The sequence below is a fragment of the Batrachochytrium dendrobatidis genome (assembly GCF_000203795.2).
Source record: "Batrachochytrium dendrobatidis JAM81 unplaced genomic scaffold BATDEscaffold_15, whole genome shotgun sequence".
NCBI lineage: Eukaryota > Fungi > Chytridiomycota > Chytridiomycetes > Rhizophydiales > Batrachochytrium > Batrachochytrium dendrobatidis.
In genome coordinates, this window is record NW_006281113.1 from 554,236 (window position 1) to 577,910 (window position 23,675).

General features: G+C 38.7%; 8 protein-coding genes across 8 annotated transcripts; 5 read left to right on the top strand and 3 right to left on the bottom strand.

The window, feature by feature from the left end:
- Positions 1 to 492: 492 nt before the first annotated feature.
- On the bottom strand, positions 493 to 3,150 carry BATDEDRAFT_91972 (uncharacterized protein; the record flags this gene model as incomplete). The annotated part of the gene is made up of 5 exons (XM_006682267.1): positions 493 to 833; positions 932 to 2,400; positions 2,481 to 2,711; positions 2,796 to 2,962; positions 3,055 to 3,150. 5 exons carry the CDS (start codon positions 3,148 to 3,150, stop codon positions 493 to 495), a joined length of 2,304 nt encoding a protein of 767 aa, XP_006682330.1.
- A 1,799-nt stretch (positions 3,151 to 4,949) lies between these two features.
- On the top strand, positions 4,950 to 7,082 carry BATDEDRAFT_27950 (uncharacterized protein; the record flags this gene model as incomplete). The annotated part of the gene is made up of 2 exons (XM_006682143.1): positions 4,950 to 5,133; positions 6,100 to 7,082. The coding sequence occupies 2 exons, from the start codon at positions 4,950 to 4,952 to the stop codon at positions 7,080 to 7,082; spliced, it is 1,167 nt and encodes a 388-aa protein (XP_006682206.1).
- A 1,410-nt stretch (positions 7,083 to 8,492) lies between these two features.
- Positions 8,493 to 10,702, bottom strand: BATDEDRAFT_36120 (uncharacterized protein; the record flags this gene model as incomplete). Its single annotated transcript, XM_006682172.1, has 2 exons — positions 10,058 to 10,702; positions 8,493 to 9,949 (listed from the first exon to the last, which is right to left on the bottom strand). The coding sequence occupies exons 1-2, from the start codon at positions 10,680 to 10,682 to the stop codon at positions 8,493 to 8,495; spliced, it is 2,082 nt and encodes a 693-aa protein (XP_006682235.1). The 5' UTR covers positions 10,683 to 10,702.
- A 1,225-nt stretch (positions 10,703 to 11,927) lies between these two features.
- BATDEDRAFT_30800 (uncharacterized protein) lies at positions 11,928 to 12,849 on the top strand (the record flags this gene model as incomplete). Its single annotated transcript, XM_006682153.1, has 5 exons — positions 11,928 to 12,139; positions 12,197 to 12,261; positions 12,340 to 12,497; positions 12,538 to 12,562; positions 12,626 to 12,849. The coding sequence occupies 5 exons, from the start codon at positions 11,928 to 11,930 to the stop codon at positions 12,847 to 12,849; spliced, it is 684 nt and encodes a 227-aa protein (XP_006682216.1).
- Positions 12,850 to 12,924: 75 nt separating this feature from the next.
- On the top strand, positions 12,925 to 16,411 carry BATDEDRAFT_36121 (uncharacterized protein; the record flags this gene model as incomplete). Its single annotated transcript, XM_006682173.1, has 13 exons — positions 12,925 to 13,095; positions 13,282 to 13,395; positions 13,475 to 13,555; positions 13,621 to 13,772; positions 13,860 to 13,903; positions 13,969 to 14,156; positions 14,228 to 14,437; positions 14,509 to 14,811; positions 14,881 to 14,971; positions 15,052 to 15,505; positions 15,585 to 15,699; positions 15,770 to 15,851; positions 15,927 to 16,411. 13 exons carry the CDS (start codon positions 12,925 to 12,927, stop codon positions 16,394 to 16,396), a joined length of 2,475 nt encoding a protein of 824 aa, XP_006682236.1. The 3' UTR covers positions 16,397 to 16,411.
- Positions 16,412 to 16,770: 359 nt separating this feature from the next.
- On the top strand, positions 16,771 to 18,697 carry BATDEDRAFT_20895 (ornithine-oxo-acid transaminase). The gene is made up of 3 exons (XM_006682090.1): positions 16,771 to 17,074; positions 17,391 to 17,506; positions 17,571 to 18,697. The coding sequence occupies exons 1-3, from the start codon at positions 16,804 to 16,806 to the stop codon at positions 18,579 to 18,581; spliced, it is 1,398 nt and encodes a 465-aa protein (XP_006682153.1). The 5' UTR covers positions 16,771 to 16,803; the 3' UTR covers positions 18,582 to 18,697.
- A 213-nt stretch (positions 18,698 to 18,910) lies between these two features.
- BATDEDRAFT_14248 (uncharacterized protein) lies at positions 18,911 to 20,513 on the bottom strand (the record flags this gene model as incomplete). Its single annotated transcript, XM_006682063.1, has 4 exons — positions 18,911 to 19,413; positions 19,485 to 19,758; positions 19,817 to 20,101; positions 20,382 to 20,513. The coding sequence occupies 4 exons, from the start codon at positions 20,511 to 20,513 to the stop codon at positions 18,911 to 18,913; spliced, it is 1,194 nt and encodes a 397-aa protein (XP_006682126.1).
- Positions 20,514 to 22,287: 1,774 nt separating this feature from the next.
- Positions 22,288 to 23,118, top strand: BATDEDRAFT_92088 (uncharacterized protein; the record flags this gene model as incomplete). The annotated part of the gene is made up of 3 exons (XM_006682223.1): positions 22,288 to 22,458; positions 22,520 to 22,907; positions 22,967 to 23,118. 3 exons carry the CDS (start codon positions 22,288 to 22,290, stop codon positions 23,116 to 23,118), a joined length of 711 nt encoding a protein of 236 aa, XP_006682286.1.
- Between the last annotated feature and the right edge of the window lie 557 nt (positions 23,119 to 23,675).

Genomic DNA, 23,675 nt, shown 5'->3' on the forward strand with positions numbered 1-23,675 from the left:
ATGTTGCAACCACAATGTCATATTGATGATCATTGACTTGCAACTGTTGTGTTGGCATTGCATGTTGTGTGTTACTATATCAATATCGATTGTCACTATATAGTTGTATCAACCACACATCATGATCATATGTCATGGTTGACTCGTATTCTGGATTGATGCACTCATTTCATTTCATTCCATTGCATCACTCGAACACAAACATCGTATGACTTGTTGATTGCTAATACCCATATTGATCGAATATACACTACATGACACATGTCATATTAGCGTATACATTCCACTATATAGCACATCATGTTGCTGATACCACGCATTGTGATTCAACAGTCAATCTGTATTCGAGTTCAACTACAATTGATCGTGTCAATCATAATATACACGACCAATTGTAGTCGAGTTGATCCGACTGAATAGAGTCCGAGTCATCATGTTCATATCAAACCATCACAACTCATTGTTGTAAAATCACAACCTCACAATCAATTATCAATGATCAAGATTATACTTCCGCTCATATCTGTATTTGTTGTATGCTGCTGTGATTTGAGTTCGGTCACTTGTCAATTCATCTCGATAGTGTTTGGCTTCATCTGGTGATTGAACACCTTGAATATACTGCGTGATATCATTCCACAGTTCAGGTGGTATGGGTGTCTTGTCAAGACTCGAGTTGTACCATTGTGGTTGTTGCGGAGCCACATGCGCAGTCGAAACAATCCGACGAGATGGATTCACTACAAAAAATGTCAGAATCTTGCAATGTCCTGGTTGAGTTGGATCTGCAAGTTCAAATGATTGTTCCTTGTGTTGATATCGATTGGGATAAACTACACACATCGACCATTTGGTAACTCAAGCGATCCTATATACTGACTGCGTGGTGATTCTCGATCAATAATGTCATACACATCTTTCCAATACATACCAGATGCTACTTGATCAAACCGATCAACAGCCACGCGGTAATCGAGTTTGGGTGTGGTGATATTTTCCACGTCGTAATAATACAGTCCAGTTGCAACAATCGATTCGTTAATTGGACCTTCATTGTGCCAGTTTCCCTCGTCGTATTTAGGTTTGGATGGTGTCAATTGAATGTTGGTGAGTTTGACAATGACTTGTAGATTACGACCATGCAGTGACACTGGCTTTGCTGATTCATATTTGGATTGGAAATGTTCCGGAAGTGTTGGTACATACACGGGACGAATGACTTGAGTATCCGGTTCCATACCACCACGATCTGATTGGCTTGGTGGCTCATATCCCTTTGTGCCATTGCGAATATCAATATACTTGAACATTGGATCCATCGTTCTGAACAGACTTTCAAACATTGGGACAAAACATTTGAATATTTTGGCAATGCATTTGTACATGTCTCGATGCCATATCGGATTCAGATTGTTGATGTATGAGTTGATGGTCACACTGCCATCCTGTTCGACACGGAATTCACTCGGAAGACATTGGAACCTGCATGATATAAACTCGGGATTGCCTTCAATCATAGACACATCTGAAACAAGTCGAGTCGATAACAATATATCGCATGGTACCATTGTGGTGTATTTGAGTCGTATACTCAGTGGTGCAATCATCGTTTGTCCATATACAACACTGTACATTGATGCATCAATCAGATTGTGCACCATTTGACCAGTGTTGTGATTTGATCCATGTTCAATATCCGATACATTTGTCATCAATCGCGTGTATACATTGTCAGGTATGCCATTGTCCAGTATATACGTCAGTTCAACAGGTCCTGGTACAATTGTGCCCAATCCATCACTGCCACTACAAACAAGCTGCTTGACAAAAACCCCAAGTTGTTCCAATGCAAGATTAAATGTTGATGGTGATATATTCTGATCGAGTGAGTCAGCCCTCCATTGCTCCACAATATGCTGGTTTGTGATATCGATCCAGCACATGGGTTTGCAAAGTATAGATTGCAGATACTGGATATACCGCATTTCTACAAGTGTGCGTGCCTGTCCATGTGTATACCCAGCCATTCCAGATTTCATATCAATTTCGGCATTGTCGTTGTATGGCTGAATATCCGATCTAGCAGTGTAAACCAGATACTGGAAACACGTTTCAATGATCCGGCCAGCAACCATTTTGTCTCTGTATTCAGCAGTGTCCGATTGTACAATAACCGTTAGATTTTCAAATATCCCGCCTTGATCCAACTCGGTACGTATTGAACTGTCGGGATGATTGTCGGCAAAATCAACAAGTGTCCTGATTAGTTTTACAATACCATTATAATCACACAAATCCATATCTCTGCGTGAAATAATAGTGTTGAGTTGCTTTACAATTCCATAATCTTGAAACACCTTGATCACCTCGGCCTTGTTTGTAGATTTCTCAATCATGTCGCTGACATTATCAAACATATGTACAAAAAGTCATCTATATCGACATCACACATTGATATCGTCAATTGCTCAAAAACCAACGATCGTACAAGTGATACAGGAAAGTCGCGCATTTTGGATGCAATTGTTCCAGCTATCTTGATCATGCGTGTTTTTAGTTCAAAGTTGTCGCTGTGTTTGATACACAAGTCGTTCAGTGTTTGAATCAAATCCAGCCTCATCAACTCGGCTGAAATCACTTCACAATCTTCATGGTCGTATAAACTCTGAATAGTATCAATACTTTGACTAATCACTTCTTGATCGGCACTCCTGTATTCATGTCATGTCAATCCAACCATGTCAAATTTACCAATCGTGATGACTGGACACACATTCATGCATAACATCACATACCTGAGCGTATTGACCAGTGCTGGAATGATGCCACACTCCGCTGCTTTTACTGGGTCATGACGATGAATCTTCCAATACATGGTTTGAAGATTTTCGATAAAACCAACAGCAACTGAACCACTGGATGACTCCAGTCGTGAAACGAGTCTTGACAACACGATGCCAAACTAATGATATTGTTCAATGTCAAATATACAATCAGATCAACATGACAAGACACTGTACAAACTGATCCAATATTATATCATTGTAAACATACATTTCCATCGTCAATATCATGACAAATGGTCGAGAACAGGTCAATTGCCAATCTGAGCACTTGTTGATCAGACTCGTGAACAATAATCTCAACCATTGGCTTGATGTCAAATTTACACTCTTCACTCCAGTATCTATACTTGTACAACTCTGCACATATGTTTATCGCCTATATGCATATTGACACTAGATGAGTTGGATTTCAATCATTTGATCAATATCAATCATGACTTGCCATCATTTTGACTTGACGGCTTGGTGATTGCATGCATTGTGAGAGTTGGTTGCTTAGTCGATGTGATACTTTGAACCGATCATCACTGTATACCATATTCGCAAATACTGTAGTAAACTCCATTACTTTGATCTACACAACACATGTTGATTAGTTTAGTCATGAACAATCCATTATTGTTACAATATATGAATACCTGTAAACTGGGTCGATTATACTCCAAATACTTGGTTATGATATCTTGCAGTTCAATACTCTGTAAACAATGCACTAGATCTGTAGACTCTGCCATTTCAAACCAACACAAAGTCAACAACAGTTTGAATTCATCAATAATACAATGGCTATTAAACTTACTGTAATTCTGTTTGTCCAACTCCAGTAGCAATACAAGCAGTCTGTCCCATATTTCATCAGCCTTGTATAGTTGAGCATCCGTTGTTAATAGTTTTAAATCTTCCAGGTGTTGAATCAACTCTTTCATGTTATCATCCAACTTCATGTTTGATAAAATTAGTAAAGTTGAATTTTGATGACAATTTCATTCATGCGAATGTTCAACAATTGCCAACAATTGTTCATGTTTGAATTGTTGTAAAACACACAAACGAGTTGTTCCATTTTAGTATTGTTTTGATCAGTTTTTTGTAACAAAATTGGATTGTTATCAAACATGCATTTAGAAATACTGTAAATTAATATTCTGAATGTGATCGTTGTAGATTTGGTTCAATAAACAAACTAGTTTACTACAACACATGGTAATGGATTACTAAACATCATCATAAATCAGATGGAATGAAATGGAATGAGATGAGATCAATGACAATCGCATTACAAACAGTGTGTTGTGATTAAACCATCGAATATTTCCAAATACAAACTTGAATGAAAAGTCTTGCCACAATACTGATCAACTGTATTACTGTTTACACTGTGGTATTATTGATATATTGGAGTATTTGGTGTTCAGATACACCATGATAATGGTAGTACAAATCATGGCAGTTGTACAAACCAAATGTGACTAAAGCCAATAATAATGTCAGACAAGATTGGATAATGAATTAGCGTGTAAATTTCAGATACAATCGTGATCTAGTTCAACAACAATCATGACATCAGTAATGCAACTGCTGTTTGCATGTCAATCACTCAATGTTTGCTTGTAACATTTGGTTGATAATCGACAGTTACAGACTAAACATGCCCAAAATATGTCCGACTACTGGAACTGTGATGCAATGTGGCCATTCGTTCAGTTTTATACACAAATCAACACAATGCAGAAATACCAGTCGATTGTGTCAGTGACTCAGTCAACGGTTCAATTGACACAATGCCGTCCATTAAATTGGGTACAAACTGTCATCAATCATGTCATGACAATAACGGTTTATTATACACGGTCAACTTGTTAACGTTCTGTTTACATGATCAGACTGTAAACCTGTCGTATTTGTTTTTGTAGATTTACTCGAGATCGTTAGTAATTGGATTTTAACATTCAATTCGTGCTGTTTTTGTATATTTTTGTATATTGCTGGACATTCAAATCAACATCTTGTTCCAAAATAGACATGTGTTTGATGTCAGGTTTGTATAATCGAAACAGGCATCCAGTTTGCCAAGTAAACGTTGCGAGACTCTTGATTGCAGTCATGTCAGTATATACGTCAGTGCACACATCTGGACATTATCAGATTCCTATAGTTGTGATCACAAACTGGATATACGTATACATCATACAAACATCAAATACATATTGCTATATGGTGCATGGTGCAGATGTTGATGTTGGTAATCGACAGATACCATACAAGACATCTGGAATGGCTATACCAAGTATTGGGTTGAGCAGACATCTGCTAGCTGAAAACTCCAAACTTGTTCAGATACTGACATATTGTGTAGTATACAGACTACCATCACAAACATACCACTGCACTCATACACATTTGACACCACAACCACAATCGATTGTCGAGTTTTTGACAATCAGTCGTGTACAGTATCGAGTCGGATGTTGACACTATTGATGCCACATGAAATGCAGTGACCGAGTTACAAACACTTGATTGCGATTGAACTCACCGCTTAATCCAGCAATGTTTTGCAAATCAACATCCATAAACAAACCAACTGTCATACATATCGATGTCATGATAACTGACAATGCAGCAGAATTCCATCAAAGTGTTGTTGATTGATAGTTTTGTTGGGTTTACCAATCGAGTATTGATCGTAGCCTGACAATCAAATACCGACACTACTGACATGACCATTGAGTCTGTATTGCATTGAGCAGGATTGTAGCACAATGCCATATCACTGGATCAAGTGTGTCAAAGCAGAGCCGTTTGAAGGATTTTACCACTAATATTTGGCCAGCTGTTGTGTGGATAAACCGTTACCTTATATTGACCGTAACCTGAAACTAACTGATCATGTCAATCGATCTTGGCATATTTTTTAGTAAATGGATCAGGGCTACCGGCCCTTGATTACGAATCCCGTTTTATTCAATGGTTGAAGGGTTATATAAAAAACTTGCACATGAATAGTGTGTTATATGTATTTGAACAGCGGCCAAGTTGTCCCTGCATAAGCTCATATAACCCTTATGTCTTGATCATGTATTTAGCCACCATAAAAGTATTTAAATAAAAATATGTTGCATAGTCCATATTCACAACCGACCCGCTCATTACCAAGAATTGTCCTATTAATCAACAAGCTTTATCACATTCATTCTCGTCAACAAGATGAAATTTATATCGATTATTGTGCTGTCGCTATTGTCGATAACAGTCAGTGCGGTAGTTATTGATCGTCCGTCTTCCAGCGAATTAACTGCTGTGATCAGAGAAAAAATGGTAGCAGATTGCCTAGCTCGAGCACAGAAGCGTAGATCTAGATATGCTGGTGATTACTCTTCAACGGGAACAGGACAGCAACCTACTGAAACCAACCATGTCATAACTCAATCGACTGCAAATTCTGATAATTTGGACAACTCTGTCAAACAGTCCAATGGGAAAATGGTAGAAGAATCTCTAGCTCGAATAAAGCAGCGTAAATGTAAATACACTGGCGATTGTTCTTCAACCGGAACAGGACAACAGTCTACTGAAACCAGCCATGATGTAGCTCAATCAACCGTAGATCCTAATGATTTGGACAACTCTGTCAAACAGTCCAAACAGTCTGATGAATCGCCGTCATCCTCTCAGTCCAAACAGTCTGATGATATATTTGATATCACAACATGTAGTGATCCCTATCCTCTTCCCGAAAGCTATGTTTCAAAGAACGAACAGTTTATTCTCACACCTCGGCAAAAACTGGATAGGATCGAAAGAATGATGAAAAAGATAGGTATGGATATTCCAAGTGGAGCTGAAAATACATATCCATACAAGGTGAATGCCGAGGCAAAACAGAGAATACAAGAAGCTATACAAACGGGACGTAGAATGACTCCATTTGATAGAAGGAATCTAATGAGACTGAAACTAGCAAAAGCATGGGTGTGTTACAATTTGGAACTCGAGTCGTTCAAGGAAATGTCGATAAACGCTGTATCTGAGCCAAATCCAAAACCAAAACCAAAACCATCCGAATCTACTTCTAAATCTCATGGTTCAAAACAGAGTTATTTTAAAATCCATCAGTCAAAATCAAATCGTCAAGAAAATCAATCCACTTTATCAGCTTGGAAACTTAAACTCAAAATTAAGAAACCTAAACTACCAAAACTGACAGTGTATAGTAAATCAATGTTTGGAAACTAGACTGTTCAGTAGTTTTGGCGTCATCATCATGGCCGCCATTCAGGAGTTGGTTAGCAAACTTGTAGCACTGCCAGCCTATATCCATGTGGGTGCAGGTTGCTCACATAGAATCATTTCGTATCATCATTCGAGTTTATTTTAAATAAATGCATTTAAAAAACTGTCTGATAATTCAATTTCATTGTATAACTGGGATCACGCTATCAATAAGCTTGTTTAGAATATGCTGTAGTGCAGTGTGTACTGTATAATAATTTATACTTGATTTGCATTTGGTTTGCAAGTATTCAATCTCATTTGTCCAATAAACACCTTGCATTGTCATTGTCATTATCGATTCAATAGTATGCTCGAATTGATCATATTACACCAATCGGCTACTGTGCACTGAATGTATCAGATGGTGTCATGAAGTATTGGACAATATTCATAATTAAAGTATCAGCAGTCAGTGATTGCATAATCAATTGGATGATACGATCGAATACCGCTGATCACTTTGTTGGTGTTGGTGGCCAATATCACATGTGTACAGTATCAATATGTTGCACAACTGTAATCCAAACAGGTCAACACATGCCACATTGTAGCAATGCAACCAACTTGGTGCACCACATGCCAACATACATGTACTGTAGTGTATTGTAGTATACACTAGTAGTGATGATTTGACCAACGACATGCGTGGTTGTAATATTATACGTGAAACCACATGCTCATGTCCATGTTCATGATTATGATTATAGTGACATACAGTGTTACAATGATGGGTCAGCAACAATGTGATGGAACTGGATGTGCAATATCAAAACCATGCTCAGAATACGTCATATAACGACAACTTGCAGTCGTATTGACATAAATGGACCACTAAATAACAGTGTCGTGGACTGATTGACAATACAGCGGTATTGTTGTTGGTGATTGACATGCAAACAGCAGTTGCATTACTGACATGTACAACCATTGTTGTTGAACTAGATTGCGATCGTATTCGAGATTCAGAACACAACAAATGTACAGAGTTGTATTGACAACATCGATAGTCAAACACAACATATCGATTGCAATGCATGAATCCGAGTCCAAATTTGATGATCGTGCAATGTATGATTACTAAGAGTGCACAACGTGTAGATTCAACATTATAGTCTGATGGTGTGTCATGATGGTTGTTATAATCAAACACGCAATTGCAGTCAATGTGTAGTAACCATTGTATATTGCAATGCATAACACAGTCACTGCATGATGGATATCAAAATGATTCATTTGACACAAATACGGTTATATGTAGATATTCAAACACCAAATAGTTTATACGAAAGTAGTTGTAGTTTATTTTAATCAAATGAAACAGAGATATATGGACTGTAAATCAACAGAGCTTTCTAATATAAAAATATAGGTTTAGCAGTTGATTCCAATAAAGAGACAGCAGATGTTGTTGGGATCGCATTGTCCGGGTTCGGGCCTTCCAGGTCTTGGTCTATTGGTTCTTTTGGGCTTGCGAGTTCTTTTGGGCTTTGGTCTGCCAGTTCGTTTAGGCTTTGGTCTGCCGGTTCTTTTGGGCTTTGGTCTGCCAGTTCGTTTAGGCTTTGGCCTGCCGGTCCTTTTGGGTCCTGGGTTGGTAGTCTTTCTAGGATTGGGATTGGCGGTGGTCTTTGAAGGGATGGGTGCGGGAGCAGGTACAGGTGCAGGAGAAGAAGGAACAGCACCATCCTTGCATTCAGCAGGAACGGAAAAGTCATTTTGATGGTTTCTTGCATTGGGTCCCATACCACGTTTGGAGAATCCTCTCCAGATCTCACATTTGTTGGCTCCGTTGTAGCGAGCAGCATCTGATGCAATGATGGCATCACGAGCATCGAGGAAAGTGGGATTGCATGGCTGGATCATCATGCCTCCAATCACGTTCTGCAGAGCAATAATGTTACCAGCCGCATTCTTGGCATCGTGGAGATTAGCAGAGAATCCGCTCTTGGTGACCAAGTTCCAGTAGACTTCCCAAAGAGCAGTAGCCCACACTTCACCAATATCGTGGACTTCATCGCGTGTTTGGAGATCGGCATAGGTCAAGGGATTGACATTTGTGTCGGTAGAGTAAGGATGCGAGCGAATACCTTCGGGTCTATTGGTGACATAGTCGCCCAAGACAATAGGAGTAGTAGGTGTGTTGGCCTGTTTGGCAGTTACAATCATAGCAACTATGTCGGACCAGCCTTCACCCATACCACCCGATTCAAGAGTTCGCAAGCACTGGGACGTGGCAGATCCACCCGTCAAACGACTTGAAAGACCGTGTCCGTACTCGTGCAAAGGAATAGTGTTGTCGAGACCACCATCGCGGCGTGGATTGGTTTTTGTAAAGATGAACATGTTCATCTCACCATTCTGACCGTCAGAAGGAGTAAAGAAGTTGGCATTGTTGAATTTTTCTTGACTTTGCACAGTAAGAATGACAGCATCACCGTCTCTACCGCCTTTACCAAAGTTGTCATTTTGGAAGTTTCCAGCAGCTTCAGTGAAACCGTATTGGTAAGTAATGTCATGCATCAAATTGCCAATGTAAAAAAGATTAACCGCAGATGCTTGGACATTTTCTGCATCAGTAGGATCAGCATTGGCATTAAAATTGGAATCAAATACGCCATTGTTGCCAGTGCCAGCAGCACGACCAGAAATGAATGAAACAGCATTGATGTTGTTGCCGCTGGTGGAAGTTCCATCTGACCATCCGTTGGGTGAAGATGCCTTGAATTCAGGATTTTTGACAAGCGAGAATCCATCATCAGCATTAATTTTGGGAACTGGAATCACCTTGTATGAGGCCTTGGAACCAAAGTCGACAACTTGAACGACTTTGCCTGTATGATGGAATATTGAATAATAGGTCAGATTCATGGCATTAGTTTGGGGATAGAACACATACACAATAGACGTGTTGAATGGTGATTGTCAATTTTAATCCTTACCTGTAGCAGCATCTGACCACACTTGCAGCCATTGAGTCAGTGGGTTATCACGCAGCTGGAACTTGAAAGCATAGACAACTTTTCCATCGGACAGTTCAACGTACTCGAAAGTACTGGCGAATTTTTTATAGACAGGGATACCGTATTGAGCGGCAGCCGTAGCAGATGCCTGTTCAAAAGACACCTGTGTTTTTGGAGCGGCAATTGAAAGCTTTTCTTTGGCGAAATGACTGCTAGTACCAAACGAAGCAGAGTAAGATGTAACTTGACCTTTATAAACGTGAACAGCAGCTTGATGATTGGCGATACGGGCGCCTTTGATGACATGTGCACCATACACGTGAGTGATGCCTGCATGGTCTGTAAAGTTGTTGTAGATTTTAAAGCTGTCGCTGGACAAATTCAGTTTAGTCATCAGATACTTGAGACCGATCTTGGTAGACTCTTCGGACGTGAAAGATCTAAGGCTGTTGCTTTCGGCATTGAATGGAAGATGTTCGCCCATAGATTTGGGAAAGTGAAAGGGCAATGCAGGAGCCTTGTTCTTGTCAGCGGTAGCAGGAGCAGCGATTGCAACGGACGACACAAGTGTCAACACCAGTGCAGTGACAATCTGACTAAACATTTTCTTGATACAACTTGAACTGTATGGTGTTGTGTTTTAAACTACACGAAGTAGTCTAGATATTTTATAGTAAGTTTTGGGCGTTTTTGATTACTAGCAAGTTGAACGGGTAATTTATAATTGGGCACTTTAACACACGCGGAAACCAAGTCCGGGATCTTGACAATTTGTTGATTAAATCAATATTTTATCCAGTCGATATCACTTTGATTCATCTTGTGCACTAATATAGCACGAGTTGAATTGGACGATTACCTCATACCTACAATGGCTTTGAGGCGTACTAAGTTTGATTGTATTCTAACGGGTAGTTATAAGTTGGCATTTTAGCACGTGGAGGTAAAGCAAGGGTCGAGCAGTCTGTTTTGACTAAACTCGATGCTTTATTGAATTGACATCATTCTAGTAGAATGTATACAAACGACCCGCAACTTCAGACAATTGACAGTCTCAAACAGCTTGCATTTCAACTGAATCTCAACCATCGTTTTGAATTATGCGGCAAACGAGATTTCATGTTGACCGATTGCATAAATTTGTAGTTCAATGTTAACAACGCCATGAATTAAAAGGTTTAAACTATTGTTTGCTATTATTGGACCCTACTCGAGTCATTTCATAGCCATGCATGACTAGCATATTTTTAATCGGAATAGTTCATATTAGCATTGAGATTAAGTTGATAGTAGTGATTATTGTTTGAGTTGTTGTATTGGTTTGAGTTGTTGCATGAATGCAGGTGTTGTATAAAATGTTGACTAGTGTTGGACAGTGATGATCAGCAACACCTCAATGCTTGGTTAGAAAGCTTGACAGTGAAAGGACTGCAGTTTGTTTCCCTTCAAGTTTCAACATGGTTATGCGTTTATCTGGAATGCTTGCTGCCAGTGCAGTGGTTGGTGCTGGAATATCGTATTGGTTAGTTAGAAGATCCGACACCACTACAGGTGCATCTGGTCATTCCACTGTAGATGTTGCATCTAAAAAGAATGCTACGTTCAAACCATCGTATGGTGTAAAGGAGAATATAAATACTATAATGGACAGATATGGACATCCAGGTATGTCATCAAGAGGTTTTTGAACCTGATAAACTATTGTGGATTATCAAGGATGACCACTTATTTTTATATATTACTGGATTATTCCTATAGGACCTTCTGCAGACTATTTTGCTCGAGATGTGTATGGTAATAACACACTTGGTTTATTGAGTCAAGCTTCAATACCATCTAACCCTGGCTTATGACATCAGCCTTGTCGTATAACAGAGCAACTCGGAATGCTCATTGGGTTTCCGAGTATCTGACAAGGGATACTTTTATAGATTCTTCAAATGATGAAAATAAGGAATCTGATGGTCCTGATCGTAACAAATCTAAATTCAAAGAGGAAAAGGCAGTTCCTGAGCAGTTTCGTTCCAAGCTCAGCGACTATGCTGGATCTGGATTTGATAGGTATAATGTATAGTCTGTATACATGGATGAGAACATTAATACTAAGTTGAATTTTAGAGGACATTTGGCACCTGCAGCAGATGTCAAGGAATCTCAAAATGCGATTGATGAAACATTTATATGTGAGTCTACTCGATCTGATTTAAATAATGTATTTATCTTGTACATCTAAAGCATTTCTTTTATCAACTGAATTCTAGTGTCTAATATTTCACCTCAAGTAGCCAAAGGATTTAATCGAGGATATTGGGCACAAGTTGAACGATTTGTGAGATCGTTAACCAAGACATTTGATCAAGTGGTTGTTACTACAGGACCATTATTCTTGCCTACTCAAGATGAGGATGGAAAATATTGGGTCAAGTATCAATTATTAGGCGATCCAGGAAACACTGCAGTGCCTACACACTTTTTCAAAGGCAAGTAATATATAAAATCATGAATTTGTACAACTGAATGCTGACTTGAAATAAATAGTTATTGTAGCAACAGTCAAGAATCAGACATTTGCACAAGCATTTGTGCTTCCCAATCAAGTTATTCAAGATTCTCCTCCACTTACAGATTATATTGTTCCAGTTGAATACATTGAAAGAATGTCAGGATTGCTGTTATATCCAAACTTACAAATCAAGACACTTCCTCCATTGTGTGAGCGAGTCACTTGCGTTGTCAAGGCATTTAAAGAAGTCTTGAAAAATAAGAAATAAATTGTTGAATTCAAAGTCGTGATTTGAGCTTCGCGTGAGTTTCCTTCGCTGTCATCAACTTCAGTTTCTATTATCATGGATTTTTTAATGTCTGGATATTCTGCTCTAAAAGGTCAAAAGGGTCAACCTCAATCACCACAGGAAACTATCGATAAATTATGTGATAGAGTCATGAACTCTACTTTACTCGAAGATCGACGAGCTGCTGTTCAGGTTTTAAGAGGTCTTGCTAGGGACTGGCAGCTGGTGAGTGGTTTCATCAAACTGTCTTGAACTCTGGCCAGGATTTTCATAAGAAATAAGAACTTATTTTAGTACTGGAACCTCATACAGACTTTTCATGTGCAGTTTATACATGAACAGATTAGTCAATCTAACTCATTACTTGATATTACATTCACTTTATCTGGATTCTATTGTGAATCTGTCTAGGATGTTGGTACCAAAGCCATGAGTGCTTTAATCAATGTACTCAAGTCGGATCGTATGGATGTTGAGATCATCAAATCCACTCTCGAAACCCTCAATATTCTGTGTGCTCAGGAAGTAAGACCAGTTGGATTGTATCGTCTTTTTCAATACTGTGTTGACTTTTTGTAATGGCGACCATTGTGCTGTAATTCAGGCAACCACTCCAAAAACTACAGATCCAGCAAATAATGATGGTCATGATGTTGGCACTATGTTTACCGAAATATACACAAAGGTAATGGGTTTCACTTGATTCATGAACAATGAATGCTTGCCAATATTTAATACTGGTTGGCTTAGGATGCTGCAAATGTCACTCTGTTGTTGGATATTTTGGCCGAGCTCGACTTTTATGTTCGATTGGACACTGTTCAGTTTTTGACTACTTTGCTCCACAATGCTGGCCCACATTTGCAAGACTGTGTTTTGACAAGTCCCATGGGAATTTCAAGGTAAATATCCCAGATCTATGCTTGATTATCACTCTCAACTCCATTGATATTGACTCGATATTCTACTGCTACGTTTGTATACTTTAGACTGATTGATCTTCTCGATGATCGTCGTGAAATTATTCGAAATGGTAAATCAACTATACAGATTCTTATAACTTCACAAACTCTAATCTTTGTACAAATCATAATTTAGAGGGTTTATTGCTTTTGATTTCTCTCACACAGTCCAATGCCGATATCCAAAAAATTATTGCGTTTGAAAACGCATTTGAACGACTCTTGTCTATTATTTTGGATGAGGGTGCAACAGATGGTGGAATTATTGTACAAGACTGTCTACAATTGATGCAGAATTTATTGAGACACAATGTATCCAACCAGGTAAATCATTTATTTTGACAACTTTTTATACAGTTTGGATCTTGATTTAAACTGATTTTTTTAAATTCTAGAATCTATTTAGAGAAACAAGCTGCATCAAACAGCTTGGCAAGCTTTTAGTTTCAAAAGTGCTTTCGCATGATCATAACAATGCTACTGATCTCCCATTGACACATGAGCGGACTGAATGGACTGATCAAAAAATGGCCAATGTCAACTCTGTTTTAGAACTAGTTTGTATTCTTGTGGCGGAAAAAAATCCCAATACATCCATGAATCAGGTATTGGTACTCGATCTGTCTTGGAATTGAAGATGCGTTCAACTTAATTTTATTTTGGGTGCTTTTTACAGACTGCATTGGGACATGCCAATGTTATTGTTCCACTTTTTCAACTTGGTATGGCACTCCATGTGCCCACTCGTGTTCGTGCACAGGCTCTTTTCACTGTTGCTGATGCCATTCGTGGAAACTTGGTCAATCAAGAAACCTTTGGAAAATCAGTCATTACTGTTGTTACTCGACCTGAACATGTCGGCGTTTCCAACCAAAAACAGTCTCCAGGTGCACCAAGACCAAGTATAATCAGTATTATTTTGGTTGCTATGGGTCGTGATCATATTTCCATTCGTGCTGCTGCTACTTATATTTTCCAGGCATGCTATACATGCATTGATTGTTTTTAGTATTATGCAGTTTTAATATTGATGCATGTTTGTTTCTAGGCATATGTATACAAGAATCCTGATAGCCAACTTGCATTGGTTTCAACTTTTGTTCCACCTCCAGCGGACAATCCCAACAGTAACGCATTGGGTATGTGATGTTTGAACTGGCTGTATACGGATTGAGTTTCTGACAGACGGTTCATTTCAAATGCAATATATACGAGTTAGATTTACCCGTGTCGCCAGGATCTCTGCTTATTTCATCGATTCTTGATTTGGACGAGTCACGAAAAGATTCGTTTATATCTTGGTTTGCTACTTCGATATTCCAGCACCTCATCCGAGATAACCGACAATCCAAACAAACTGCAGCACTGATCAAATTTGAAGAAGGGGAGGAGCATATTTCATTGCTTCACAAGTGCATGTATACACTTCTTTGTGCTAGTCGTAATGGTGTGCATTTACGTGTTCAAATTGGGCTATGGACTTTGCTTGCCCAATGGCTTTATGATTGTCCAAGAGCAGTCAAGGAATTTTTGACTGAAGGAAGCAACATGCAGTTTTTGGTTGAGCAAGTGAATCAATCTTCTGGTGTCAATGCTGTTGTACAAGGACTGGCTGCCTTTATCATTGGTCTGTGTTATGAGTTTAATGACGACAGTGAGCCTGTGTTTTCAAGGTACTTTACACCATATCAACATCTATCCATGGGTTTGTCATGTAATGAGATTTTGAACCATTCTACAATAATCCAATAGGGCCAATATTCAAGGATTAGTCATGAGTCGTATTGGATCTGATGTTTTTCAAAGTCGTTTGGAACGACTTCGCGAATCTAAACAATTCAACAGTTCATTTCTGCATATTCTCAAGGTAAATGTGACATGTAGTGAAACCATTTGAAAACGTATGTATACACTCAAACCTTTTGTCTATTTTATAGAAGAACGAGATTGTGGATCCAAAGAATGGACCAGAAATTTACTTTGATCACTCTTTTGTTGAATTCTTTAAATCTCATTATGGTATGTAATAGCCTAGATTTGTATTTTTAAAATGTGTGCTAATATAAAGCATGTTTGCCATTTGGTGATGTACAGATTTAATGATTCGATCCGTGACGACTGTTTTACCCAAAGACGCACCCCCTGGTCATCGTCATGGCGTTGATGAATCGAGTACCCATACCAATCATTTACGTGATAACTCGACTTCGCCAATGCATAATGGGTTCAATGAAGCAGCAGCAAATGAGATTGCTCAACACAAGGCAGCATTGGAAGCATTGGAAAAAACAGTAGCGTCCCAGCAAGAACACATAAAAAAGCTTGAATCCACGCTTGCACAATTCAATCAGCCAGAATCCAATAACTCCACACAAGTGAATCAACTCACCACCACGATAACCGAATTACAGCTTAGTCTAGATCAGGAGCGTGCCAAACGGCTAGAGATTGAGCAAGAGCAAGAAGATTTACTCGTTTGTTTTGCTGAACAGGACATGGAGAATTCTGAATTGAAGAATCGATTAAAAACCTATGGCGAGGTGTTTGAAGAGAATGACGAATGAATTGAATATAAAGTGATGTTGAAAGTCTTGTAACAGGATTACATTGTAATTGTATTTTATATGAATACAAAAAAAACTGGTGATTGTAGAGTGTATGACAAGATGTAATATCTTGACTTGAAACTAATATGTTTCAAGGAAACGGAAATACCGATTTAATTCCATTCTGGTATAACTAGGCGAGTATTTATAATCGTGTTTACAATGGAAATTAACGTGAACACGACTGTAAATTTCGTAATCAGATAGCGAACAGACTCTAAATAAACACAGAACATCGTGACCACACAAGCAGCTTGAATACTGACAAGAACAGAGATTTGGGGACACAACGTCACGATTGGCAACTTCCCCAAATTCTTAACTTCTAACCCCTAAATTCTAGCCCAACCACTAAAACAAACAGTATGACTACTGCAACCAATGGAACTGCTCACGGCACTGTGTGCCAGGCCGCAACCAAGACTATTGCTGTTTTGGGAGAAGCTTCTCGTACCACGAATTCTCCTGAAAAGGGAAAGTCTTCAGAGGAGATCATTGCATTAGAGTATCAATATGGTGCTCACAACTATCACCCCTTGCCTGTAGTGTTTTCCTCTGCTCACGGCATTTATGTGACCGATCCAGAAGGTCGCACTTATATGGACTTCCTGTCTGCTTATTCTGCTACAAACCAAGGTGATTTGATTTTTATTGCTCTTGCTGACTAGTGACAACTGTTGTCAACTATCAATATCTGATCATGTGACGTATTATGGTCAATCAACAATTTGGCCGGTTTGATCGGTTGCTTTGAAATCATCAGGGATTCATTTCTTTTAAAAACAAATCCTTAATGACTCGATTTGATCCGTGCTTATTCCTGTGCATGTTGTTCATCTAATCTCGTAAATTCGCCGTTGATTTTACATTTGATTTCCAAGCATCCAATGCAGAATACAAACCAAGTTTCAAATCAACTGAAATGATTAACACGTATGAATGGTTTAATTAGGTCATTCGCATCCAAAGATTCTCAAGGCTTTGTCTGATCAAGCTGCCAAACTCGCCTTGTGCTCTCGCGCTTTTTACTCGGATACGTTTGGAAACTATGCCAAATATATTACCGAGGTGGGTATCCTGTTCATCACTGATACCATCATACTTTGAGTCTAAATCATGTACATGTGTCTAGTATTTTGGATTTGATATGGTGCTGCCCATGAATACAGGAGCAGAAGCTGTTGAAACTGCTTTCAAACTTTCTCGCAAGTGGGGATATCTCAAGAAAAACATTCCAGCCAATGAGGCTATTATTATTGCATGTGGAAACAACTTTCACGGAAGAACCATTTCTATTATTTCCATGTCCAACGATCCAGATGCAACCAATGATTTTGGTCCATTTGTTCCAAACATTACTAGCATCTGTCCTGCAACGGGAAAACGCATCAACTACAATGATGCTGATGCACTCGAAGTTGCATTCAAATCCCATGGTGACAAGATCTGCGCATTCCTTGTAGAACCCATCCAAGGCGAGGCAGGAATTTTCGTTCCTGATGAGGGTTATCTTACCCGCTGCTACAATCTTTGCAAACAGTACAACATTCTTTTTATTGCTGATGAGATTCAGACTGGTTTGGCACGTACTGGTAAGCTGTTGGCTATTGATCATGAAGGAATCAAGCCAGATATTTTGATCTTGGGCAAGGCTTTGTCGGGAGGTTTGTATCCTGTTTCTGCCGTTCTTGCCAACAAGGATATCATGCTTTGTCTGAAACCAGGCGAACACGGAAGCACGTATGGTGGTAACCCACTTGGATGTGCTGTTGCTATGGCTGCTCTCGAAGTCATCAAGGAAGAAAAGTTGGCTGAGCGTGCTGAATTCATGGGCCAAAGGTTCCGAGCTGGACTTGAATCTCTTCACTCCCCTTTGATCTCGATTGTTCGTGGCAGAGGACTTCTCAATGCCATTGTTATTGATGAAACCAAAAGTGACAAAACGGCTTGGCATATCTGTCTTTTACTAAAGCACTATGGTCTGCTGGCTAAACCCACACACCAAAACATCATCCGTCTTGCTCCACCACTCTGCATCACTGAAGAACAAGTCGACCAAGGAGTAAAGATCATCGGCAAGGTGTTGACGGAGATTGTCGCTATGAAAATCAAGGACATTCCTGGGCTTGAAAGCGATCATTGATTCCAGCCAAGAATTGCCTAGTTATGGTCACTCAACTTATTATTTTATGCATATCCATTTCATTTGCGTTGCTCAACCCTATCCAAAGCATAATTTATTAAAGTTGATTTTTGTTGATGTTGTCGAGTGTGTCCATTCTAAAAGGATTGGTTTATCGTTGATGGTTGAAATTGTACACTATTATTTTATACTCGGTCCATGTCGCGATATTGTCGTTGAAACCAACACTCTAGTAGTCATGATTCCAAGAAACCAACACTTTGAAGAGTCTATTTTACATGATCATTCAAGTATTTAAATTTGATACACAAAATACATTTTCAATTTGATCAACTTTCATTATTCCATTGATCAACACGTTCGCAGTTGGGTAGCCGCATTCCTTGAGCTCGTTTTAGCATTTTTTTGTCTACTCCGAATAATCCGTACGATTGTTGGATTTGGAATCTTTTATTTTCCAGTTCGCTTCGACATCCTCGTTCCAAGGCTTGGAGATAAGCTTTTTCCACAGAACCCTCCAACACTTTTGTTTTGGATTCACTTGAAGCCCAGTTGGATTTAAAGTGTTCAGAGTTGACATAGTATGGAACTTTGTGGATTGAAGTGGTGTGTTGTTCAGGATAATCTCTAGATTTGGTGAATGAAAAGGCATCCGGTTGGGTTGAAGAAAGCAACGAAGCTAGAGTAAATAGTCCTAAAAAGATGACAGGAAGCATTTGGATGATTTGAAGAAGAGAACTGGAGTTGACTTGAGTTCCTTGACGTGCTTGTGCCTGACGGAACCGAGCTCTTGGCTGTGAGTTGGAGGAAAATGTATGAAACCCAGCTCCACCTATACGTCAAGAATGTACAAACGTGTCAGTATTCCAAATCAATGAGTAAATGGGATTGAAGCCAACTCACCAAATCCAGGGAAATCATCACCACCCATAAACATTCTGAATAGATCTTCAGGACTAATATCTCCTTCAAAGCGTTGACCATTGAAGCCACGGAATCCAGCACCACCACGAGATGCAGCAGCAGCACCAGCTCTAGTATCTGGATCTATGCCGTATCGATCATAGTGTTCTTTTTTGTCAGAATCGCCTAAAACAGTGAATGCGTGACTGATTGCCTTGAATGCTTCATCAGTTCCAGGAGCACCACATTTATCAGGATGAAATTGCAATGCAAGCTAAATACACCAGTCAATAAAGAGTCGAATATCCACACAAGTCATACAAGCAACACACCTTGCGATATGCCTTTTTGATATCTGATTCGCTGCAGTCTTTTTCTAAACCCAAGATACCATACAAATCACCTTTGGTTTTAAAAGCACGAATTTTCTTGATTCCCTTGACTTGAAGATCTGTGAATGGTCTCGATGATTCATCTTCTTGTGCAGCCGTAGGTTTAGATGACGATGAGGAATGAGTTTCAGAAGTAGATGAATGTCTTTGACGAAGATTTGGACCTGTGGAAGTAGATGAAGGTTTTGTATCGGCAGTAGATGATTGATTATTTAAAAACTCGAGCTAAAGCACAGATTGCAGAATGAAATGAAATCCAGAACAACAAGAATGAGATATAGAATTAGTAAAAGAATTCAACGAGTGCATGACCAACAAAAGGGGCGTTATAGCCAGACACTCATACAGGGAGGTTTTCAACAACATTTTAGAATAGAATTCTAGTTCAAGACATTCACTAGTGATGTTGAAACAGAAACTTGACTAGAATGAACTTGATAAACAGTAATGATGACCAACAAAGCACTTTTTTCTAACTAGTGCATCAACACTCATAGCAACACACCCATGTTTGAGTTTCTGTAGAAACATCCAATGCAATAGCCTTGTTGGCAAACTTTAATGCAGCAACTGTTTCACCAGCTGCAAACTTCTTTTTGGATATTTCCAAACATCGCAAAGACTCGTCTCGATTCATGAGTATGTACAAGTAAGTCTTGCAGTAACAATGTCAAGATGAATTCAACACTCGATTTTCTTGATCAAATATCTGGTAAAGTGTTGTATAAAACGTTGAATTCAAGTTTTATTCAGTTTACAAAAGATAAAATTCCACAAGTGCTTATCCAAACCACACACAGCATAAATCCTCTTAGAATGAATCCGGATGAATACATGATTGAACTATTGGATTGTTGCGAAGGTGTCGCTTTGTTAACATGTGTTGTATTCGATCCTGTTATACTCATTCCATTTCCTAACATGCCTGCATTGGGTCCACTAAGAATCTTTCCATCCAAATCAGTCGTGCCTTCTTCCAACAGATTAGCATGAACTGCAATAGATATACTCATGGCTGGATTGAGTGTTACTCCAGTAACTTGATTGGAGAGTTTAGCAAATGAAATGGCATATTGGTCAAAGAAAGCCTTTTGATCCGCAGCATATCTATCATACAGTATACGAATATTTAATTAAACTGTATGTTAAACCATTCAAGACTTTTATCATGAATCAAGTATACCTTTGAACAATAGGACGCAACTCTGGATCATTGGCAATATCACAATCTACAGGAACAGGACAATGACCAGCCAACACTCGAATAAACACATCATTATCAAATACACCTGGAGTTGTATCAAACGGAATATACGACTTGTTTGTAAGTTGAGGAGAGTTGGCTGCATGAATTCCACTATTCAATCAAGTTAGATTCAGTTAAGCTTTCTTATAAGACGTGACTTGACTTACCCCATAGTATGACTTCCAGTTACCAAGACAACAATGTCTTCGTTTGTCCATCCCATGCGTTGTAGTTTGGGTTTGACAGTAAGATATCGTTCGTTTGCTTCAGGGATCCTCCCTATGGGAGTTTGGGGAGTGGTGGTGTCAATTCTTCCAGGGGAGTAAGGAATATGTGGACCACCACAATGAGTTACTGATGTCAATCCAGCAAGAGCAATTGTGTCAGCAGCCGACATATTGACAGCAGTATTCTGCTGAAACCTTGGAGCAAGCGATGCAAACAGTCCTGCATTCTCGCTCACATTAGCAAACGACCTAATTCCTGCATTGGCTCCGCCATAAAGTGCTGGAGCAACAGCATTGGGATCCCATGTTCCTGCATCATGAAATACAGCTCTAATCCACAACGCAGCGAGGTTTTTGGAAGGAGCATCTATTGGCAAGTCGGTATGAGAAATAAGACAGTTTCCTGGTGCTTGTAGAAAGAATTGGAATTGTTCTACACCTGCTTGAGCTGCTTGTGGAGATCCTGCAATACCAATTCCTTGAGCTGATACAGTTATAGTATTTAAAAACAGTGTTGTTAAAAAGAACTTTATCAATGACATGTCAAACAATTCGTATTGAATAGTGAATGGATTATAACAAGACAAAAAGGAATAAGAACGCATAAAATCATTTCAAATCCATTTTGATGTTTGAAACTGCGCCAAACTATTTTGTTACATTCTAAAAGCACAGTTTACAATACAAACTTTTTATGAATAAAATGTTCAAGTTTACAATAAAATAAAATGCAAGACACGATCAATGTTCTTGTCATTCAAGTTTGATATTTAAAAAAACTATTTCTCATGAAAATCTCTCTTGTTGTTTCTCTTGTTTCTATTCTTATTTCTGTCCTTCATTCTTGTTGTAATTCATCAATTTTAATCAATTTATTTTGGGTTAAAATCTAAATTTGACATTCAATATTTTTCTTGTTTCTTGTTTATAATCCAACAATGGATCAAGAACATACTTCGTCTTGGCCTTTTCAACCCCCTCATGGACTTGAAAAGATTCCTTACACTTCTTCATCACTTCCTGTATCCAATCCTCTCACATTCTCTGCTTCTAAATCAGATTCATCATCTAATGAAACTGAACTATGGCTGTTTCGAGTCCCAATGCATGTAAGTTCTTTTATGTACTCTTTCAAACTAATGAAACAAGAGTCTTATTCGATTCATTCAGTTTAAAATAGATGATTTGGAATCAGTCAATATTTCTGAAACAATCACTACAGAACCTATTCAATCCAAGTCCTCAAAAGATCATTCCACCTACAATATGATTCAACTCTTACCCAACACAAACCCAGAAACACACATGAAATTGGTAGATGTAGGTGAAATGGCAACCATGTCAATTCTACATCCTTCAGATGTGCATCAAGGTATGCGTGTGGGAAAAAGAGCATTTGATCGGATTGTGCAGATTGTACCAAGTCATCGAGTTGATCCAGTATTGCAAGAAGATACATTGATCAATCAAGGTCTCAAGGCTTTGGATGTACCTTATACTCCACGAACTCCAAAAACCGGACTCGAATTGCAATCATTGCCATTTGGGTTTCATTCTGGTAAGATGAATGCTCAACATTGAGTGGATGATGTATATATTAAATTGTTTTTGTTATAGGTGAACGGCTGGTCAAGATTTCCAAAAAAAGATCTGCACATTCATCATCATCAGTATCTGAAACAGCCACTTTACCTATAAAAATCAAATCTAAAGGTGTAACCCCTTCCAAGAGCAACCCCAAAGTTAAAAAGTCCAAAAAAACTGAATAAATATCGAGTGAATGGTTGATTGCAACCCAATCCAAAAATAATAGAATTGAAGTGATGAAACAAAAAGTGTAATAATCAATTGTCATGTATTTAAAAAGTAACAATCCAATCACAAAGATGGTGTTGAATCAAGTAATGCGACTCGACACAAATCTAGTACTTTTTTTAAAGTTCAAGAGTCTGCACGTTTGCGTTGCCATCTTTATTGATGATCAGATCTTGATTGGTTTATAATTGCCAACAGATAAATATTTATTTACATTTCAGGTCAATTTCATCATGATTTGAAACCAGACTGCTGTTGTAGCATTTCAAACGGAGTTTTTTTGTAAAACTTTACAATTGGTTTAGTTGGTGTACAGATATACAAGAGACTGTTGAAACCCATCAATACAAAATCAAGGATTGTCTTGTATCGAGTCGAGAGAATCAATGGATCGTGTCAACAAGTCAGATTGTTATCGTGACACACACAATAGACGATCTTGTCATTCAAATCAACAATTGTGTTGATATTCTGAAATCAATATCAAGAATAACAGTTTCTTATTCCTATT